We start from the raw sequence: 19583 nt of genomic DNA on the forward strand, positions 1-19583 counted from the left end.
TAGTGCGCGGCGATTGATGCATGGAAAATTATAATATCGGGGTGGTTTTCAGGTCTGAGCCCGAGCAGCAATGCTGAAGACGTCATGTGCGAGCCACAGCAGTTCTTGGAAACGGACTGGATAACGCAAGGCAGTAAGTCAACGTCTCCTTTTGTATATGTTGTGGTTGCCCTCGCGCTTAGTGCAGCGATAGCTGAACTACTACTACTAGCTGCAACTAACTGCATTACTTGCAACCACCGTTAGAACAATCAAATAGTTTGCAATTGCAACGCATACCGGTCCTGTATGTTCGAAACCCCAAAGCACGTTGTTGTGGTGACTGCATCTAAGGCCTCGCACATAACAATAACCTGGAAACTGCGTGCAAGGACAGGAAACGACCACGGCAGGCGCCCTCCCACGCCGCCATTTCAGCTACTTGCACTGGCAATCGATAAACGCTACCAAAATATGCACATGGCATTCTCCGCATTGGATTTATTTGCAGGACATCCGGCAAGTTCTGACACAGGTTGAAAGGCAGACTTTGTTTTATTGTGGTCTATAGCTGGTTTCCGAACACAATGCTTTCAACAAAGAAGTCCGATAGCAAGCCGGGCATGATAAGACGCGCCGCACAAAGTGAGAGGTGATGAGTGACAGACCTTCCTTATATGGCTTGTGAGCTCGAACCGGCCTGCTGCTATACATTGCCCGCTGGCATGGTTTACTGGAGGCTTTTACTAAGAAGTACACTTTTCCGCACAGAAGTCGTTTTATATAGGAGACGAATTCCCCCAGCTGTAGCCATTTTGAACGGCACCCAAAGTCGAGCCCAGGCGCCACTCTGGCGGACTCATCCGCCGATCCCTCCCAGAATACCGGGATAAAGATTACAGTCTCGGCGGGATTCCATTCATTGGTCCGTGGTTCCATCGCTTCCAAACACGATGCTATCGTGCTGAAGACAACCACGAACAACTTCAGTTGGTGGAAAGCCACTGAGACTTATGAGTAACAGGCTCTGACAGGCAGAAAAGCGTGCTTGCCCACAGTATTCGAACTGATGAATTCCTTGCAAACATTTCAAAGGGACCACATTGCCTCGCCTACCAACCTTTTTACTCGCAATATTGCATGAGGCGTGTTGCATCACCAGCTAGCCCTTTTTACCGCGATCCGTGCCAGTATGCAATGTGGATGTGGACAAATACGGCAATATTCCCAGCCATAGATTCAAGTACGCTGAACACGCTTCCCTTCTTCACAGACGATCTTTTCACGCAGAATCCCGTTCTTGCACACCTCGTCACACCGGTTTCTGACACAGTCGGTGCAGTTGACGTGTGCTCCGGATGCTGGTGTAGCTGAAGTCATTTAGATGAGGATGGAGCCCCGGATCTGGATCTGGATCTGGATCTGGATCGGGAATAGACGAGGGCGTGTCTCAGGCAAACAAAACACCGATGATGCTGAGACATTTTGTATTACTGATGTCCTGAAGATGCATGTAACGCAAATGTGTGCGGTTAGACGGTTTGTCTTTCGCCGTAGAAAAATGGACTGAAACGCAACTAAAACTGGTGTGGGGCTTAGCTCCTGTCAGTCGGTGCTGAGACCAAGACAGGGCCGAAGTGTTACACTACGAAGAAAACACTGCTGTCAAAAAGATGTTACATGAATGGGATGACAAAACCTCAACGTTCTGTATGTAGGTTAAGCTCAGCAAGGTTTTTTTTGCGTGGGTCCGGGCGATCTTAGGCCCTACATAGAGACGGACCCTTAAGCAATACCAAGGCCTTATATAGGAGGTGAAGTCAGCGCGTGCTAGATGTACGTCCGCCTAAAGTTACTGATGACATCGTGAGTGGACTCCACCCTGATCGGTCCGATCGGAATTCGCACTGTCAGGGGTTCTGAGAGCAGCGGTAGATTTGACCAGCTGACTAAAAGCTTGTGATTATTTACGTGACACGTACAACACAAATTGTCAGTTGAAATGCATCGTTTGCTGATAGCATAATACCACATCCACAACTCGCCTCTTTAAGACTGATGACAGCTACAGGTTTTACCGGAAATGTTTCACGCGAAAAGCACGACCGGACTAGACTGGCGGTACCTCGGAATGGCGGTACCTCGGACTGGCGGTACCTCGGACTGGCGGTACCTCGGACTGGCGGTACTGGGACTGGCAGTACCTCGGACTGGCGGTACCTCGGATCGGCGGCTGATCCCGCCCGCGGTGGCGGCGCACGCCAAACGCGCTGTCAGCGCGCCGCGAAGCACCAGCGGCGGCCACCGGCCAAATAAGCGGTTCCGCGTGACAGCTCGACTCCCCCGCGGCAGACCGGTATCAACAGCCACAGCGGGTTCGCGATTGGGTTAAAAAATAAACAAGGAATAAAGCTGAAATAAGAATTAGGTGCAAGCCCTGCGCCCGCCAACTGGAAAGCTTTCCATTTCCAAGCTTCCGATAACTTTCAGAAAAGCTGTTGGTAGTGCGCGCTTAAAAGCGATGCATTAAAATTGCCTTCTGAACTTCCAGCCTGCGCAGCACATGTGAGCAATACTTAACGCGCAACTTGTAAAACAAACATTCCGCAGGACATGCAACATGTAACACAAATGGGTCACGAAATATACCAATAAAGCTGAGCAAGCATCCTACGGATTACGTTACCTGAGCATAAATCAACCATCAAATATGCTATTCCTTCAAAACAAAACAGAACATATGCACAGCACTAACGTGAAACACAACCACCTCGAACTGTTCATGTGAAAAACGACATTTACCACTGGTGGGAACCGTATGCATCACCGGCAATGATAATGCGCTGACCTGGCTTTGACCTGGCGCAAGCTCGGCGCTAACTCTGTCCGCCTGCGCGGCAGGTAACCAGCCGCTCTCCGAGTCGGAGTGCTCGGTGCTAACTCCGTCCGTCTGCGCGGCAGGTAACCAGCCGCTCTCCGAGTCGGAGTGCTCGGTGCTAACTCCGTCCGTCTGCGCGGCAGGTAACCAGCCACTCTCCGAGTCGGAGTGCCCTGTGGCCGGCGAATACGAGGGCGTCATCCCAGACACGGAGGGACAGCTGGGCGCCAAGCTTTACTCCGACTGCAGCACCCCGGGCGTCATGTTCTACAGCGTGATCAGCCGCGCCAACTCCTCCGACGTCTACGAGGGTACGTGGGAGGGACGAGATAGCTCGGTTGGTAGCGGATCGGCTCTCCGCGTTGAAGGTCTGGGCTCGGTTCTCGGATGAAGCCAAGGCCACTGCGAACCAATGCGATAACGTCTGCCGCGAATCAGCGTTGCATGTCCATCACAAGGGCTGGACAGGAGGCTGGACCGATGTCAGTGACGGGCTGTCGCGTGCCGGTCATCTGTTGCTGCCGGCCAACGATGACGGGCTGAGCGTGGTCACTGGTCTTCTCTGGCGCCTGAGGCGCCTGCGAGCTCAGCCAACTGGAGGGAGGGAAGGGGACTGAGGGGATGTGCCGGGTTCAGTAAGCATTTGATAACTGGTGTGCAAGAATTGCACCGGTAAAGTTAGATTGTATTGAGCATTTTGATGAGAACATTACGGCAGCAAAGGATTTCGGATATGATGGCAGGCATTCCGTCAGGTATTTAGTGGTAAGTTTGTCACAGGGAGTACGGGCGGCATCAGCAATGAACACTGACGTTTTCATCACCGTCATCCGTGTAGTTATCGGGTGATAAGCTGATATATCTATTGCTGAAGTCTTTATCTGTGCTGTTTCTTTCTATTTTTGAAATACCAAGCACACTGCCTGTGGTTGCAGTTGTTTTTAAATATTTCGGCTGGTAATGAGGGTTCCGGAACTGTTCTTCAGCAGTGTCAGGGATATGCTTCATGTGTGGGTCTTGGGAGTTGCCCCGTTATATGGGAACCATATGTTCTCCATTTGCCCGCTGCGTTTTGTTCCAGTGTATATTTTCAGTACCATCTTGATCGTCCTCGTGACGTTTTCAGGTGTCCAAGGGACGTCCCTTGGCTTAGAGGGAGGGCCATGGCCCCCATGGTCCTTCCCGTCGCCACTTCCTTTGTCCAAGGGGCGTCCTTTGGCTTAGAGGGAGGGCCATGGCCCCATGGTCCTTCCCGTCGTCACTTCCTTTGTCCAATGGACGTCCCTTGGCTTAGAGGGACGGTCATGGCCCCCATGGTCCTTTCCGTCGCCACTTCCTTTGTCCAATGGACGTCCCTTGGCTTAGAGGGACGGCCATGGCCCCCGTGGTCCTTCCCGTCGCCACTTCCTTTGTCCAATGGACGTCCCTTGGCTTAGAGGGACGGTCATGGCCCCCATGGTCCTTTCCGTCGCCACTTCATTTGTCCAATGGACGTCCCTTGGCTTAAAGGGACGGCCATGGCCCCCATGGTCCTTCCCGTCGTCACTTCCTTTGTCCAATGGACGTCCCTTGGCTTAGAGGGACGGTCATGGCCCCCATGGTCCTTTCCGTCGCCACTTCCTTTGTCCAATGGACGTCCCTTGGCTTAGAGGGACGGCCATGGCCCCCGTGGTCCTTCCCGTCGCCACTTCCTTTGTCCAATGGACGTCCCTTGGCTTAGAGGGACGGTCATGGCCCCATGGTCCTCCCCGTCGCCACTTCCTTGCTAATCATGGTGTTAAAGGATATAAACAAGTTTTACTACCCGAGTGCATGGATGTGATAAATCCCCCTGCTTAAGTCAAATATACCTGCCGGAAAGGACATGCTGATTGCAATGTAGAGCAGCCTATTACAAAGAAATGTTATAGCTAGGGATTAAAAATGCATGCTCCAGCAAACTACCCCGTTGTTATCGTGGACCGCGCATATAATGGTCAGAACGTGCCAGTTCGGTGTGCAATTTTCTCATCACGTGTCACACACGCGCCCGCAGTTCATGACAGGCTTTCACTATGATCACCCCTTTGTGTGAGACCGGTGCACCGGTCGCACCTGACCACAACTGTCTGAATCGGGCCGCTCGGGCGCAAAAGGTCAAACCCAAAACACAAACCCTGAGGGCGGTGATCAGCCTTGTAAAGGGGTAGAGATGCCGCCACTTTTTCATTTGATTTCCTCTTCCTGTCACGGAGGCTAAGCGTAATGAGGATTCATAAAGTCTAAGCAACTAAACCAAAACTAAGAAAGCCTCCCAAGGCCTCCTGTAAGTGTGCGCTCGTTGCAAATACTGAAAGCGTTTATTGCGATGTCCCGCCGTATTAAAAGATAGCTCTTCAAGCATGCCTTAAGCGCGGAGAATATGTTATGGTGAACAAGTTACACACGATTTACGTTAGGAGTTGAGTGCTTTCCTTCGGTTTCGATGCACAAGAAAGCAGGTATGAAGTTTTGCCCAGCATAAAACATATCAAGTTGTACGTTTTTCAACCTAAAAATATGATTTGCCAATTAAGCGCATTTGTTATGCAGAGAGGATAGATTATCGACTAAGCGGCATCGAACGCTGAAGGTTTCGCGGCGATCGGTACTAAAGGCTTGGAGCGTGAGGTCATCAACAGGTTGCGTCATTCGTTTATTCCCTATCCCTGTTCGCCTGGTTCGACCTGTCCTAGCCAGTGAGCGACGTATTTTTTAATGGAATTTCTCAAACTATTGGGAATGAAGGATAGCTTTGGGAAACCAGGGATGTGTGAGTCGGGCGTTTAGGTAAGGTGGGATTTGAATGATGTGTCTCGTAGTAATTCAGAAGGGGTCACAACAAAATTCAATCGTCAAAACAGCTTATTGTCTTGCCGCTATCGCTGCTTGAAGGTCTGCGTAAATTGTTTCACCATAAGACTACGCCCTCTTCACGATTGAGTTGCTGAATTGAGTGTCACAATTTTAGAAATTAAATAACCTTTTGAAGTAAAAGAGAGAGAAAGAGAAAAAAGAGCCCAAGTGACCCAAGCTCTTTGGGCTCATATCGATGTTTGAGTTTACATTCAGCGCCAAGAACTACCCTAGGTGGTATAAATGAGCGTCAAGACCTACGCCGCAAGGCTTGTTTAAAAAACGATTCGGTTTTACCTTTATCTGGGTTTCAAGCCTTGACCAGAATCAATAGGAATAGAACGCAATTCTAATCTCAACTGCCTTATTATTTAATAAGCCATCTCAAAATTGTGTTGTATCTAACAATCTGTGGTTCCAACAGCTTAAAAGGTTTCCTGGGAGTTGGCTTCGCTGACAGTCATGACCTGCGTTTCACCTGTTATAGGCTAGCGACCAGATGAGCTTTATCCGGCGCTATATACAAACGATCGGCTTTTTATTGTCTACAGCTATGCAAAGTTTGACCCTTATGGTTACACCGCACCGTTCGAAAGTAATTCTGGAAAAACTGCAGGGGGAGGCAAATTGACTACCCCGTCCGAGCGTCCATCAATGCAGGTCTCACCCGGTTGTCGATTGATTGTGCTCTTATTAGTCATTGGCTTTCGTCAGTGTCCTAGCGTCAAAAGTTTTCATTGTTGTCAAATGTTGTCTGATTCGCTTATTTTACTGACCTGTTGAGCTGAACTTGAAAATCTTGTTCAAAGGTTTGGACTATTTTGTAATAATAATTTTGATAGCAGTTGAAATGTCGCTTTCTTGTCGCATGATTACATGTAAACGCGTCGTTCCGTCTTAACATATTTCAGAGATTATGGCCGATTAATTCAAAAGCCATAAGTTCATCCATACCCGACTCCAAATTTGGTCCAAATCCATTTGCTTCTAATCTTTGTTGATCTGATCTACATTCCACCCGGTGGATTGAATGGGAGTAAAACAGCTGCTAGTGCAATCCAGTCCGTCTTTGGGCCAGAATAGAAGAGAGCAAGATATAGGCAGGCACTGTGTCGATAGAAACATCTGTTCGATGCAAACTATCGCAAGACTTCGTTTGCCCTCCGGCAGACTTTTTCTGTTTTGCGGAATAGTTCTTGGCTTGGTGCGACCCGACAGCACGCCCAGGTTTTTAAGAGCCGTCTCGCAAGTGATCGGTTTGCGTGTGATGGGTGATTAGGCTGCGATCGTCGCCGCGATAACTTTTTGCGTCTGACCTTCATGACCTTGAAAACAGACGAACACCCCCGTGACGCTGTTTTCTTGTGCCGTCACGGCGTTTCCAAAGTAAAAGTGGCCAAGTCATCTGGACGTGAGGATCAGCTCATAGGCGAATCACGAACAGACCGACATCTTGTCACTCCCTGGGCGCAGAGTAACCCGCGCGTCCGCGACGGTACAGTGACGCCGCAGTCTGGCCAAATGTCATCCTACGGTGTCAGTGACACGGCGATGCGATGTAGGCTCTTATGACGCTGCAGTGTCGATGACACTGTGATACAGTGGCGTCTGTCTGGGCCTGTTAGACTTGATGTCATTGACAGACAAATCCGATGACACTGCAGTCGTCTATGGTCTGTGTCAAAATGATGTGCACTAACATGACATGCTGTCCATCCGTCGCTACTCAGCGTGCACAGAGGGTGATCCTCGCAGGCGAGCGATTGCGTCGGCGACACAATTTGTTCGCATTTTCCCTGCTTTCGTGCTGGTTTATTGGGATGCTGTTTTAGGCGCACCCTTACCCGATCGCGCACAGTATGCTGTTATTTATCGATACAGCTTAGATATAAGTCAACACAGGGCGCCGAACGATTCTGACATAGCGTGCGAACGAGCCAGCCCGCCATCCGTTGCATGTCATGCACAGCTGCCTGACGTACTAGCCCTCATTGGTGACGGGGTCAGCGAGGTCACCGGTGGAGCTGTTCATACCCTGTCAGTCTGATCTTATTGGTGACGGGGTCAGCGGGGTCACTGGTAGAGCTGTTCATACCCTGGTAGTCTGATCTTATCTCAAGTGTTTGAATTCGGGCCAGTCTGAGCGCCGTGACCCGAGAATGCGTTCGCTGATCGCGACAATAGCTTATACCGTCCTTATCTTCTAAGCGCCCCGGCGTTACAGCTCACACGGAACACGAAATACACGCACACCAGCTGCATACCGTTAATGTGCTCGTACATAGAGTGCGAGTGCCACTGTCTGGTCACGTGACCACCGCCACTGACCGTCAGTGTCCGTGTCCCTGGAGCACGAGCGCTACTGCCTGGTCACGTGACCACCGCCACCGACCGTCGGTATCCGTGTCCATGGAGCACGGGCGTTACTGTCTGGTCACGTGACCACCACCACTGGCCGTTAGTGCCCGTGTCCCTGGAGCACAAGCGCCACTGCCTGGTCCCGTGACCACCGCCACTGACCGTCGGTGTTCGTGTCTCCAGAGCGCGAGTACCGGTGTCTGGGCACGTGGTCGGAGGGGGACGTCATGTACACGTACACGCAGCGGCGTGACGTCCTCTCGTACGAGTGCTTCGCCGGCCGCGTCATGGCCGACGGGCGCGTCTTCATCGGCGAGGCCGGCACCGACGAGAGCTGCCAACGCCGTGTTGACCCCACCCGCACCGGCATGCTCATCACCAAGACCGGTGAGTCTTTCACGGAGGACGCCACCAAGACTGGTGGGTCTTTCACAGAGACCGCCACCAAGACCGGTGAGTCTTCCACCGAGATCCGCCACCGAGACCGGTGAGTCTTTCACCGAGACCGCCACCGAGACCGGTGAGTCTTCCACCGAGTTCACCACAGAGACCGGTGGGTCTTCACAGAGACCGCCGCCGAGACCGGTGAGTCTTCCACTGAGTCCACCACAGAGACCGGTTGGTCTTCCACAGACCACCACCGAGACTGGTGAGTCTCCCACAGAGACCACCACCAAGATCGATGGGTCTTCCCCAGAGCTCACCAACAGGATCGGTGGGTCTTCCGTAGAGGTCATTACCGAAATTGGTAAGTGTGTTGTAGAGATTATCACCGACAACTATGAGTCTGGCATGAGCAGCGTTGGGAAAATCGGTGAGCCCGCTTGCATCACCATTCAGCCGGATCGGCCATCAGCAAAACGGGGAGTCATGCTCCATACAGCCATTCACTGGATGCGATAAAAGAGCTGAACCTCGTCACGCATGAATTTGGCATGGCCGTTGACCATAGGTGACTGCGGTAATGTTTACATGGTGTTGCGGATTGATGCTGTTAATGCTAGAAGGTACGCCAGACTTAGACCACTGCAACCGTGTTACATGACCCTGGGCAGACGATCGCTGAGTCTACACTCGTACTGCAATCTTCGCTATTGATTGGTTGGCTCCACTGAGACAGCCGACAACTCGTTCACCTTCCCAGCGTCCTGCTACAACACTATCAGTAGCAGCGTCGCGCCGCCATCGAGCCCTCCGTCGTCGCCGTCGCCACCGACGCTGTCCCCACCGCGGCCGTCGGTGGCAGCGCGGGACCGCAGCACCGACACGCCATCCGCAGGACGGGCCCCCACCCAGCCCTACAAGCCCATCACAGGTCAGCTGTCCCAGTGGGTGGCGCCCGTGTGTGGCGCCCGTGGCTCGGTCCGGTAGGGAGCCCATCGACTGTGCGCCGGTGCCGCGCGGCACGGCCCAGGTCCGGACCCGTCCGCCGACCTGTGGTATTACGCCGATGGCTGCAGCGGTGGCTCACAGTCGCCGCTGCGGTCCAGACAGGGGCGCGACCGCCTGACTCAGCCCCGCGGCGCAGGAACTGCACCTTGCCTCACTAAAATTATTGTCGCTGACTTGCGTCCGGCCGCCCGCCGCGCGAGCATCGTAAAATAGGCTAATCCGCCCATTGTCGGCTCTCCGTGACGTTACTGTCGCGATCTGCGGTGCGGAGGGCGATTTATCCTGCGGTGAAAGGCTCCGACTTCATCCGAGCGTGGCCTATTTCAGCTCGGCCTGGACTGCAGAGCACTGCCAGAAGTTTCCACACGCCCCGCTCGGCGCTGGTCGTCATGGCAACGCTGCTGACGCTGACACGGCTCTAGTGCGCGGCCGCCGCCCGCCCGTGTCTTTCTGCTGCAGCCGAGCTTTGTCGGGTGACCCTTGGGATCAGGTCAGGTCGCGTGAGCGCTGGCTAAGCTGGGCTTGAGCTCGACCAGGAGGGTCTGCGCCCGCAGGTCCAACAAGGTCGTTGACTTCTTCCTGGGAAGTCAACGCACAGATTATTCTCAGCTGTGATACATGAGGCGCGGGCGCCGGGCCTGCGATGCTGGCGCTGACGGCAGTGGCATGTCCGCGCGGTGCTTTGTGATGTTCAGGCTCGCTGTGTTCTTGGCAGCTCATCACGGTGTCGCCCCACCGGTGCTCGCGATCGTGATTTATATGTGATTATACCAGAGCTGCATTCTGCACAAGGTGCAGTGCAACATTAAAATAGCTCGTTACTGTCGTTCCGCTGGGACGTGGTTGCGCACACGAGCATATTGGTTGGACCTGGAGAGTTCTGGCATGGAACGACTCGTGCGGTTCTTGGTCGTTCCACACAAGGGAACTGCCGTTGCACATAATCGACCGTGTACTTCTCATCAATCCGGATAAGCATAGCGGTGTCGCCATTACAAGCCTATTTTAGAAGCCTGCAAGTCGTATGTCGGGCGAGACTTTTACGATACTCTGTGACGTTGTCGGAACGGATCTGTGTGCGGATTATCTAGCATGGTACGTGCGGTTATCCGCTGGATGAGTATCTGGACACAATAATGCGGCTTGTCGGCCATACCGCGACCAAAATTATCTCAGATTATTCGCCCTCAACCTGCATTACTTACCATTAGTCACACACCGCCCATATTGGTTTTCACAGCCAAATTAATCACCGGAAAGCAAAGACGTATATAATAATAGGAGCTACTTCATTTACTCCAAACTTGCTGCGCGTTAAGCTCGAGGCATTCATCAGGTTCACCACCGCGTGACATCGCTGAATGTGTGCAAGATGTCAAGAAGTAGTAACTCGCGCCGGCGTCGGACGAACACTGATGGAATGGCTTCGAAATGCACATGCCGTTTCTCCGTTCATGTTTCAACCATGGAGGAGTATCCCAGCGTTTCCAAAGCTTCGGGCTTTCACCGAACTGATGCCGAAACACCGAACACCGAAAAACACCGAAAATGACTTCGTGATCCGACACCTAGTCAAGTTCAAGCTTTACAGTAACTTACATGTAACAAGACATTGTCATGTTCGTGAGCTTGCAGCAAGGCCAACACACTCGCGCTTTATTCGTCTCGCCGCATCATGCAGAAGTTGCCGATGCTTAGCTTTGAACTATGCTTTGTACGCTCTTACTTCTTCGCTTTGTGACTGCTTTGTTGATGTGTATCTGCATCCCTCCCTTTTTCTGCATTCCTGTCTCCACTTATGTCACATCCCGCCTGCTCTTTTCTCTCTATCTCCGTCTTATTCAAAGGACTTCTGTGTATTCAAGAGTATCTGTTACCTTCACATTTCAAGCCGCACGAGCAGCGTTTTGGCTACGAGCACTCACGACGCGTTTCCCGTCACCAGTTACGAAGCCCTCCACTCCGTCTCCCCTCTCGAGCGGCCCGATGAGAGGACCGGCGCCGTTGGCGTCAGGACCCCGCCAGTGCGGCAGCAGACTGCGCCGCCCCCCGCCGTCGGTGGGCCGGCCGGCAGTGGCGGAGCGCCGCAGCACGTACGGACCGGGTGTGACGGCCGCAGTCGCTGGGCACATCCCACGTGACGGGCTGCGACCGGCCTTTTTGCCGCGGTGTGATGGATGGCTCGGTCGGCGCGGCATCGCGGCCGGCCGAAAAACGGTGGGAGCGACAGTGTGCGACCCAACGACGCCCGCGCACAACAGACGGCCGGCGCCACGTCGGTGGAGACAATTGCGGTGCGATCCGACACCGGCGGAGACAGTTGGGGCGGTCCGACATCGCAGAGCGGCCCGACACCGGCGCAGACAGCTTATGACGGTTTGCCACAGACGGAGAGAGCTACAGGGTTGTTAAACACCGACGTAGACAACTAGAGAGAGCCCCGACACCGGCAGAGGCAGCCGCTCAGCGGTCCGACACGTGTGGAGACAACTGATGGGGAGCGGCCCGACATGGGCAGAGACAGCTGCTGAAAAGCGGTCCAACACGTGCGGAGACAACTGACTGGGGAGCGACCCGACGTGGGCGGAGGCAACTCCACAGCGACTCGACATGGGCAGACATAGCTGCTGCAGAGGCCCGACATGGGCAGAGATAACTGGGGAGCGGTCCAACGAAGGCGGAGACGATTAGGGAACGGTCCGACACGGGCGGAGAAAACGGGAGCGTGAGGATGTCAGCTTTTCAATGAAGCAGATGAGTGGAGTACACACTGGTGGCCAAATAATGATCAGTAGCAACGCAAGCAAACCAATTTCTACCCAAGATAGCATGGTGTTGTATTTCCGACACCTGCGAGGACAACCAGCCCTGGTGGAGAGCTCGGTGGCCGCCCAACATGAACGAATGCAGCTGGAGAGTGGTCCAACATCGGCAGATTCGGCTGCGCAGCGTCCCGACACCGGCAAACATGCCTTCTCAAGGCAGCATGACAACTTACACGAGAAGGTAACCTCTTAGCGACGGATGTTGACGGAGTGTCGAAAGCCATCACCTGTCGGCTCGGTGGGTGGACAGGCGGAGGACCAGACCCAGCAGGCTGACTGAGGCGCTGATGCGGCGGCAGCTGTCCGGACGCATCCTTGCTCGACAGACAACGGGGCTGGGGTTCCTCCAAACGTCACGCACGAGAGCAAAAACGGTTCAAGGTCGTTCAGCAGTCAGCATGCTTATTATCTGTCTGGAGACACGTGATGAGTTCTCCGCGAATGTCGACGTCACCGGAGTCTGCTGAATCACAGCGACGACCAGCGGGCGCACATCGCACTGATGCCGCCACGGCATGACTGGGTAAGTGAGGACGTAATGCATATCGCAGTTGGATAGGTTGACGATACAGAACATGGCGATTGATCTGCGTTAGCTTCACAAATGGGCACTGCATCAGAGTACTGCGCTTCCGCATTTCCTGCCCTCTAGCATGCGAGTGTCATGCTCTGAAAGCGTCGTAAAGCGATCATGTGAAGCCTAACCTAACCGACAAACAAAACAACGCAACGCATATTTAGCAACGCATCTTCCACTCCCAATCCAGCGAATGCCCCCCCCCCCCCCCCCCCCGCTTCTCATTCCAGTGAGTAGCAGCAGTCTCTCTGTCGCCCACCTTTAGGCCAGGACACCTGCTAACACACCCCTGACTCCGGTCTTCTGTGCTGAGGCAGCCGATACGTGGCAGTCACTTTTCGTGGGTATCGCTGCGATTATCTCAGTAAAGTGCGCCACTGCCGTAAGTAAAATGTCAAAAGGTTTTACACGCGCAGCGGCCGGCCGCCCCGGGCGGCCGGTTGAATACCCTTTGCTCGGGTGGGGTCAATTTGACTCCACCACCCCCGAGATCTCGAAAACAAGGAGTGTAAGATACGTTTAAGTTACAAGGTGGATTGGCCAAGCATGTGAACTGACTTGTGTCAAAATTTGACGTTCCTAGGTCATAACCTTCGGGTCAAGTAATGTCAAACAAGGTCCAACTCCAGATTAGTGTCGAAAGTGCCATCGACCTCCTCGTGCAGCTGCCTTGAGCTCAGACAGCTGTTCTAAGTAGTTTGCATTTAAGTTCAGTGACTTTTTTACCTTTGGAGGGTCAAGGTGACCAAAAACCTTTGATATTTCCTCTATTTTGTCATCTGAATAAGCGTCAGGGGCTACGCTAGGCGGTATGTTCCTAAAACCAAATGTTGGCCTGAATAATTTTAGGGGAACAGGTCTTTTGCGGTCTCTGTCATTAAAAGACTAGAAATGAGTACCAGAAGCTACCACGTAAAGCAGGCTATCGATTAAAAAAGCAGGTTAGTTTTGACCTAGGAATGATCTTCATACTTGACCCTTGGTCACTGCGTTTGTTGCAATCATAGATTCAATCGTGTTATCGCCTAAGAAACCATCTCAGTGATGTATGGCTTCGTCTAACACTCCGTTTCCGCATTAGATTGAATGCTTCCCTTGAAATGGCCCTCGCTGCCAGCCACGGCTTGACTTTGACCTGCCAAAAGGCAGCGACCTTACAAGGTACCTCTTATTTTTATTTTAAAAAGTCCGCTTTTTATTGGCTCACAGCTGTGCAAAGGTTGGCGTGGCTACACCGCACTGTCAAAACATAATTCTGGAAAACCTTTGGGAGGTCAAACTGACGCCTCTTCTCTCCCCCGAGCGGTACTGACGCCTCTCTCCCCTTCCCCGAGCGCTACCGACGCCTCTTTCCCCTGCCCCGAGCGCTACCGACGCCTCTTTCCCCTGCCCCGAGCGCTACTGACGCCTCTTTCTCCTGCCCCGAGCGCTTGCTAAGCCTAGCCCTGATTCGCCGTTCTTCCCAACGCTAAATGATGGGAGAGGAAAGGCAGAGTAATTCCATGCCATTTTCAAACTAAGGAAAATAGAGGCTCCCGCTCCAGGAAAAATCGGTGCGCCGGTCTCAGCGAAATATTGCAATTGATAATAGTTTGTGTGTTGGTAGGTCAATAAACGACCTCTTCACTCCAGGTCAAGGGCAAACTTTTCCTGAAAATCCTTCTGCTTTACATTTCAATTTCAAGGAAAACACAGCTATACATGTCAAATTTACGAACACGTAGCGACACAAAATTTGCACACGCATTTTTCTTTTGATTCCGACCGTACTGATAGGTGACTTTGTGTATTTTTGGCGTAGATTTGTGACGTGCGCCTGCGTTGATACGTCGGCCCACCCCGCGCGAACGGCCCATTCGCCGTTGCCGCCAGCCGCCGTAGTCTACTGCCGGCCGGAGATCGCAGCAGTGTTCCTAAAAGCCGTCGTTGTAAAGGAACCAGAGATGTTAGTGATACTGTTCTGGTGTCAAAACACGAGCGATAAACGCCCGAGATTACTGAAAATTCGAACGCGATCACACCACATACCGGAAAGATATTCTCAGAAAACCTTCGGGGCAGGGGAAGGGGGTTGTTGCATCGACCACTCCCCTATCAGAATAAGTGTTACTTGAAATAATACTGTGTTGGCAAGTGTTCGACCAGCTTTTTTGTAAGTTGTTACGATGCCGCCCTTGACGAATATGTAGCCACCACAGCAGGTTTCGTAATAGCACTTCTCTTTGCCCCGTCTCCCGTTAGTTCAGGCGAGAAAATAACGATATATTGATCTTCAAGCCACAAGCATCTATTGAAATATCAGCATCTCACAATCCTCCCATATTCTCTGTGACTACCAAGGAAATAATTCCAATAGAATCGTTCTTATACACATTAAATATTCCACGCCGCTGCACTGAGCAGCTTACCAAAGAAGCTTTCCTGCCATGCAGTATCGTGCACCTCGTGAATGAGTTAACCATGAACTCACGCAGCGCCGCATCGCCAACTGCTCCGCTGCCCCGCCGACACCGTCGTCGTTTCAACACTGTATTCAGTCATGACACAAGCAGAGCAGATGAGATGAAACACTGTCTGGACCCCAGGCCCAATCGGGAAAACACGCTGCGGTAAACACACCCCAGCCGACCCACGTAACGCTCCCGCGCCGAACATATCCTGGCGGGGTGCAGCAGTGGGAGATCCACTAAGGCGGCAGTCAGCAGCAGCATCGCCGGCCCGCCAGATGGCGGCGCAGGCCTGCCGGCGTCCGCAGCCAGGACGTCAGGACGTCAGGCCAGCCAGGGTGACAATGCAGGGTCCGCCAGCCAGGTCAGCAGACCAGCCGGTACGACACGTACCTGCCCGCCGTCTCCGACCGCCGGATAATCTTGCACACCTGCCGCAGAGGGACACGGAAGTCCGTCAAAGTTGTGTGGAGATTTGTGTGGGGAGGCAGGGACGGATCTAAAGGTATGACTGCCTGGGGTCACCGGGTCATGGGGACTCGCCCCCGCCCCCCCCCCCCCCCCCCCACTGATTGCCCCTATCCAAGTTAGGCAAAAAATAACTTTCTTCAAAACTGAAGATGTAAAAAATTTCACAACTAGGGAGTGAATTTAGAACAACCAGGCCACATTTTTGATGTTTGGTCGCCAAGCCGTAATTATCCGTTCTCAGGACGGCGTTCTGCATTCATCCTTGTGAGGAGGTTGCCATCCAAAGATCCCAACAGCCCAACACGCAGCAGCATTTACTGAAAACAAACCGGTGCAAGCTCACTTGTCATCTGCCCCCCCCCCCCCCCCCAACCCCCACCCACCCACACACACTTCCATTGCAGACGACTCTAGGCTCTGCCAGCGATATGAGAACTGTCAGACAACAGCACTGGGGGCACACACAGCTGCCACGTCCGACGGCGCATACCACGGCACCTTCATCGACTTCCCGCAAGGGGAAGGAACACTACTCTAGTCGCAGTTTTCCGGAACAAAGACACCTTTCGGCTGTTGCAAACCCGGATATACTCATTACCTCCCAAACAAAATCCGATGACAGGACACAGGAAAATACAAAACGGGATGGCAACGGTACAGCTTTCCGTTCAAGACCATGCCCAAACTAGACCACCGCCTGGCTCAAGCAGCGTGGGCATGAACGGTGGCGGGAGGGAGGCGCGCCACGCCGCCCGTACCTGTCCGCGACGCAGTCCGAAGTAGCGTGCCACGGGATCACCGCTCTGGATGCGGGGCAGCTGGTTCTCTTTGAGCCGGTAGCGGGTGAGCAGCTCCTGCTTCTCCTCCGCGGTGAGCACCACGTGCTCCGGCACCAGCTCGTGTTCGGTCAGGTTGATCAGCAGCTCCGACTCCATGAACTGCTCCAGGATGTACTTGGGCGCCATGTCTACCAGCGACTGTGTGGCGGCACAGAGCATCAGCCAGCGTGACACTGCACGGCAGGCTGTGGCGCACGACAGACCGTCAAAAGCGCTGCTGCGCGCTGCTACAACCATCCAACCATCCAACCATCTGGCCATATATAGAATATGGTCCACTGGGGGTGGGAGGGATATGAAAAATGGGTATGAAACGCCACAGCCTGGACCCCTGAGCTGGACCAAGTCTCGCTGGTCTTCAGAGACAGGCGGCCTGACGCTGGAGGCCGCCGCTCACCTGTTTGGCCGACGGCGTCATGCCGGCCTGCACGACGATGATGGCTCGCGAGATGTTCTCCTGCTGCATCCGCTGGCAGTACGTCTTAATGGTCTTGATGCCGATCTTGGCGTCGTCAGGGAAGAACACAAACATCTGGTCTGCCGGGCCAAACATGTCGTCCGGTCACCGCTCGGTGGCGTTGCTGTCATGCTCGGACCACGGCTGGCAGATCAGCCAGCTGAAACGAGCGTCTACAACTGTACGAATGTTGTCAGTTACAACAGATTAATGTAGAAATAACCTCCCAGAGCCTACACAAATACGTGCCACCATTTGTCGTCGGGGGTAACGTGGCCATTGTTTATCCCTCCACCGGGGATACCAGTCCCTCCAGTGGCAGGACTGCGGCCAGCGGGGTTCACCCAGCCTCCCGGTGGCAGTACTGCTGCCAGCGGAAGTCACCCAGCCTCCCGGTGGCAGGACTGTAGCCAGCGGAGGTCACCCAACCCCGTGGTGGCAGGACTGCTGCCAGCGGAAGTCACCCAGCCTCCCGGTGGCAGGACTGTGGCCAGCGGAGGTCGCCCAGCCTCCCGGAGGTAGGACTGCTGCCAGAAGGGTTCACCCAGCCTCCCGGTGGCAGGACTGCGGCCAGCGGGGTTCACCCAGCCCCGCGGTGGCAGGACTGCGGCCAGCGGGGTTCACCCAGCCCCGCGGTGGCAGGGCTGCGGCCAGTGTAGGTCACCTAGCCCCCCGGTGGCAGGACTGCTGACAGCGGAGGTCACCCAGCCCCTGCGGCGGCTGGGCTGCGACGGCACGCTCACCTGTCGGGTCATCCGTGTGGGCCACCAGGATGATCAGATCACTACGCGCCGGCCGCCTCTCGCTGCAATACATGCGCGAACGCCGCGTGAACGTGATGATCATGACGATGACGATAGGAAAGGTGACGACGATGATAATGACGATGACGGTGACCTTGACGATGCCAATGGTGTTATCTTGTTGTCTGATGGTGGATAATGACGATGATATTGAAACACAGGACGAGCGTCAGCGCAAATCCGTACCATCCTCAAATGGAAAGACACATGATACATGACACGCGACACATGCCCCTCCAGCCTTTAGTCCGCACATTCGCACAAAAGTTTAGATGAAAAAAGCGGCTTTACGAAATACGCGCTTGATATTCATCGTCAGTGGCCTCCCTGCAAGAGAGTGGAGGGCTTTATTCCCGGAGCACTTCACTCAATATCATCCCAGCGAGGATCACAATTGATGAAAAATCCGAAATACACGCCAAAATAAAACATAAGGGCAATCATTGAGAGCTAAGGCAATGATCACGTTGCGTGTTATGTTGAGAGCTACCTCAAATTTGTTACAAGAATTGTCTCACCATAAACTGCATGCGGACGACACTAACAGAACACAATGCTTAAGGGCACCAACCCAGACTACAGCATTTTTCCACACATGCAAAGTGCAGTACACAGCCAAGACTCGTCACAGGTCCACAAATATACGAATCCTCATCATCCTGAACATGGACGAACCATCACAATGGCATTCAGAAACGTGAACATGGATTCAGCTGGTGATTATTTGCTGGTGCAACTGCTAGCAAACAAGAAATGATCATTAAACAGAGTGTCCCACCTTTGGGGAATATTTCCAAAAACATACTATAGTGAAGCGCAGGACTAGTTATGTCTAATAATAGCAATGGTTAGTGCCAAGGTAAAGCTGTCAATACATCATAAGGATAAAAATTTTAGTTATCTTTCGAGTCCAAATTACACTGTCCACGCTTTGTAACAGCACAATGCTTCTTCCCTGCAGTCGCAGCCACCGCCACCATGACCGAGAAGCTAGTTGGCTGAAGCCTGAACCAGTGCGTTACATAGATTATGTGATGCTGCCATTCCCAACACGACAGTGCGCCTCGAAAAGCCACTGTGCCACACATCACCGGGGAGAAACCAAAGCCATAGTACAACGTTCATAAATTCGCGGAATAATAGCTTCATATTCGAATAAATTTCTTGCTTAAATATATTGTTTCAGGCTTTCGTAGCATCCATCATTAGTGTGCTGCACACATTACAGAAGCAAGGCAAATAAAAAGTAACACTTTCAAAGTGGTGAGCAGGGAGTCGAACGAGGTTTCTCCCGCAACGTCAGATTCTTGAAATCGAAATTCTGAGCTATTCAGAAGGATTTCGAAGAAAGAACTGGTGTTACTGATCAAATGGTGCGCGTCTGATGAAACAAAAAGTGAAAAGTGCAAAAAAGTGGGATACTCCCTGTAACTGAAAAATCAGGATGTGCTGCATACAGAGCAGACGGTCTTGATTGGTTGGCAAGGAAATACCATGTCATCCAGCCAAACATTTTTACGAGTTTTCGAGAGCCTCAAAGCCCTGGAAAGTACACAACATTCTGACCAACGCACATGCGAAAAAGCAGAGCACAGCAAAACAATGCAGCCGGACTTCACCTGCCCGTCTCTCATTCCGCCGCGACCGTGACAATCACAGCGGATCCCACACCACTCAGATGTG

At 53.0% G+C, this 19583-nt stretch overlaps 2 protein-coding genes across 4 annotated transcripts in view; one reads left to right on the plus strand and one right to left on the minus strand.

Moving 5' to 3' along the window:
- LOC119108672 (uncharacterized) overlaps positions 1-10500 on the plus strand; it is a 39826-nt gene extending 29326 nt beyond the window's left edge. The window contains exons 3-7 of one of the 2 annotated variants that reach the window (XM_037232300.1): positions 53-133; positions 3001-3168; positions 8273-8476; positions 9234-9404; positions 9809-10500. In XM_037232300.1, the coding sequence (XP_037088195.1) occupies positions 53-133; positions 3001-3168; positions 8273-8476; positions 9234-9404; positions 9809-9903 (719 nt within the window). In that variant the 3' untranslated portion in view covers positions 9904-10500. Of the gene's footprint in view, positions 1-52; positions 134-3000; positions 3169-8272; positions 8477-9233; positions 9405-9808 lie in introns of those variants that run through there. The other variant, XM_037232299.1, reaches the window with a different exon arrangement.
- Positions 10501-15398: 4898 nt separating this feature from the next.
- Positions 15399-19583, minus strand: part of Polr2E (DNA-directed RNA polymerases I, II, and III subunit Rpb5) — a 49326-nt gene continuing 45141 nt past the window's right edge. For both annotated transcript variants that reach the window (XM_037232290.1, XM_037232289.1), the window contains exons 4-7: positions 17841-17902; positions 17038-17177; positions 16560-16778; positions 15399-15761 (exon numbers count right to left, since the gene is read on the minus strand). In XM_037232290.1, the coding sequence (XP_037088185.1) occupies positions 15696-15761; positions 16560-16778; positions 17038-17177; positions 17841-17902 (487 nt within the window). In that variant the 3' untranslated portion in view covers positions 15399-15695. The remainder of the gene's footprint in view (positions 15762-16559; positions 16779-17037; positions 17178-17840; positions 17903-19583) is intronic.

Source organism: Pollicipes pollicipes, unplaced genomic scaffold, assembly GCF_011947565.3.
Source record: "Pollicipes pollicipes isolate AB1234 unplaced genomic scaffold, Ppol_2.1 Scaffold_6686;HRSCAF=7923_pilon_pilon_pilon, whole genome shotgun sequence".
Lineage (NCBI taxonomy): Eukaryota > Metazoa > Arthropoda > Thecostraca > Pollicipedomorpha > Pollicipedidae > Pollicipes > Pollicipes pollicipes.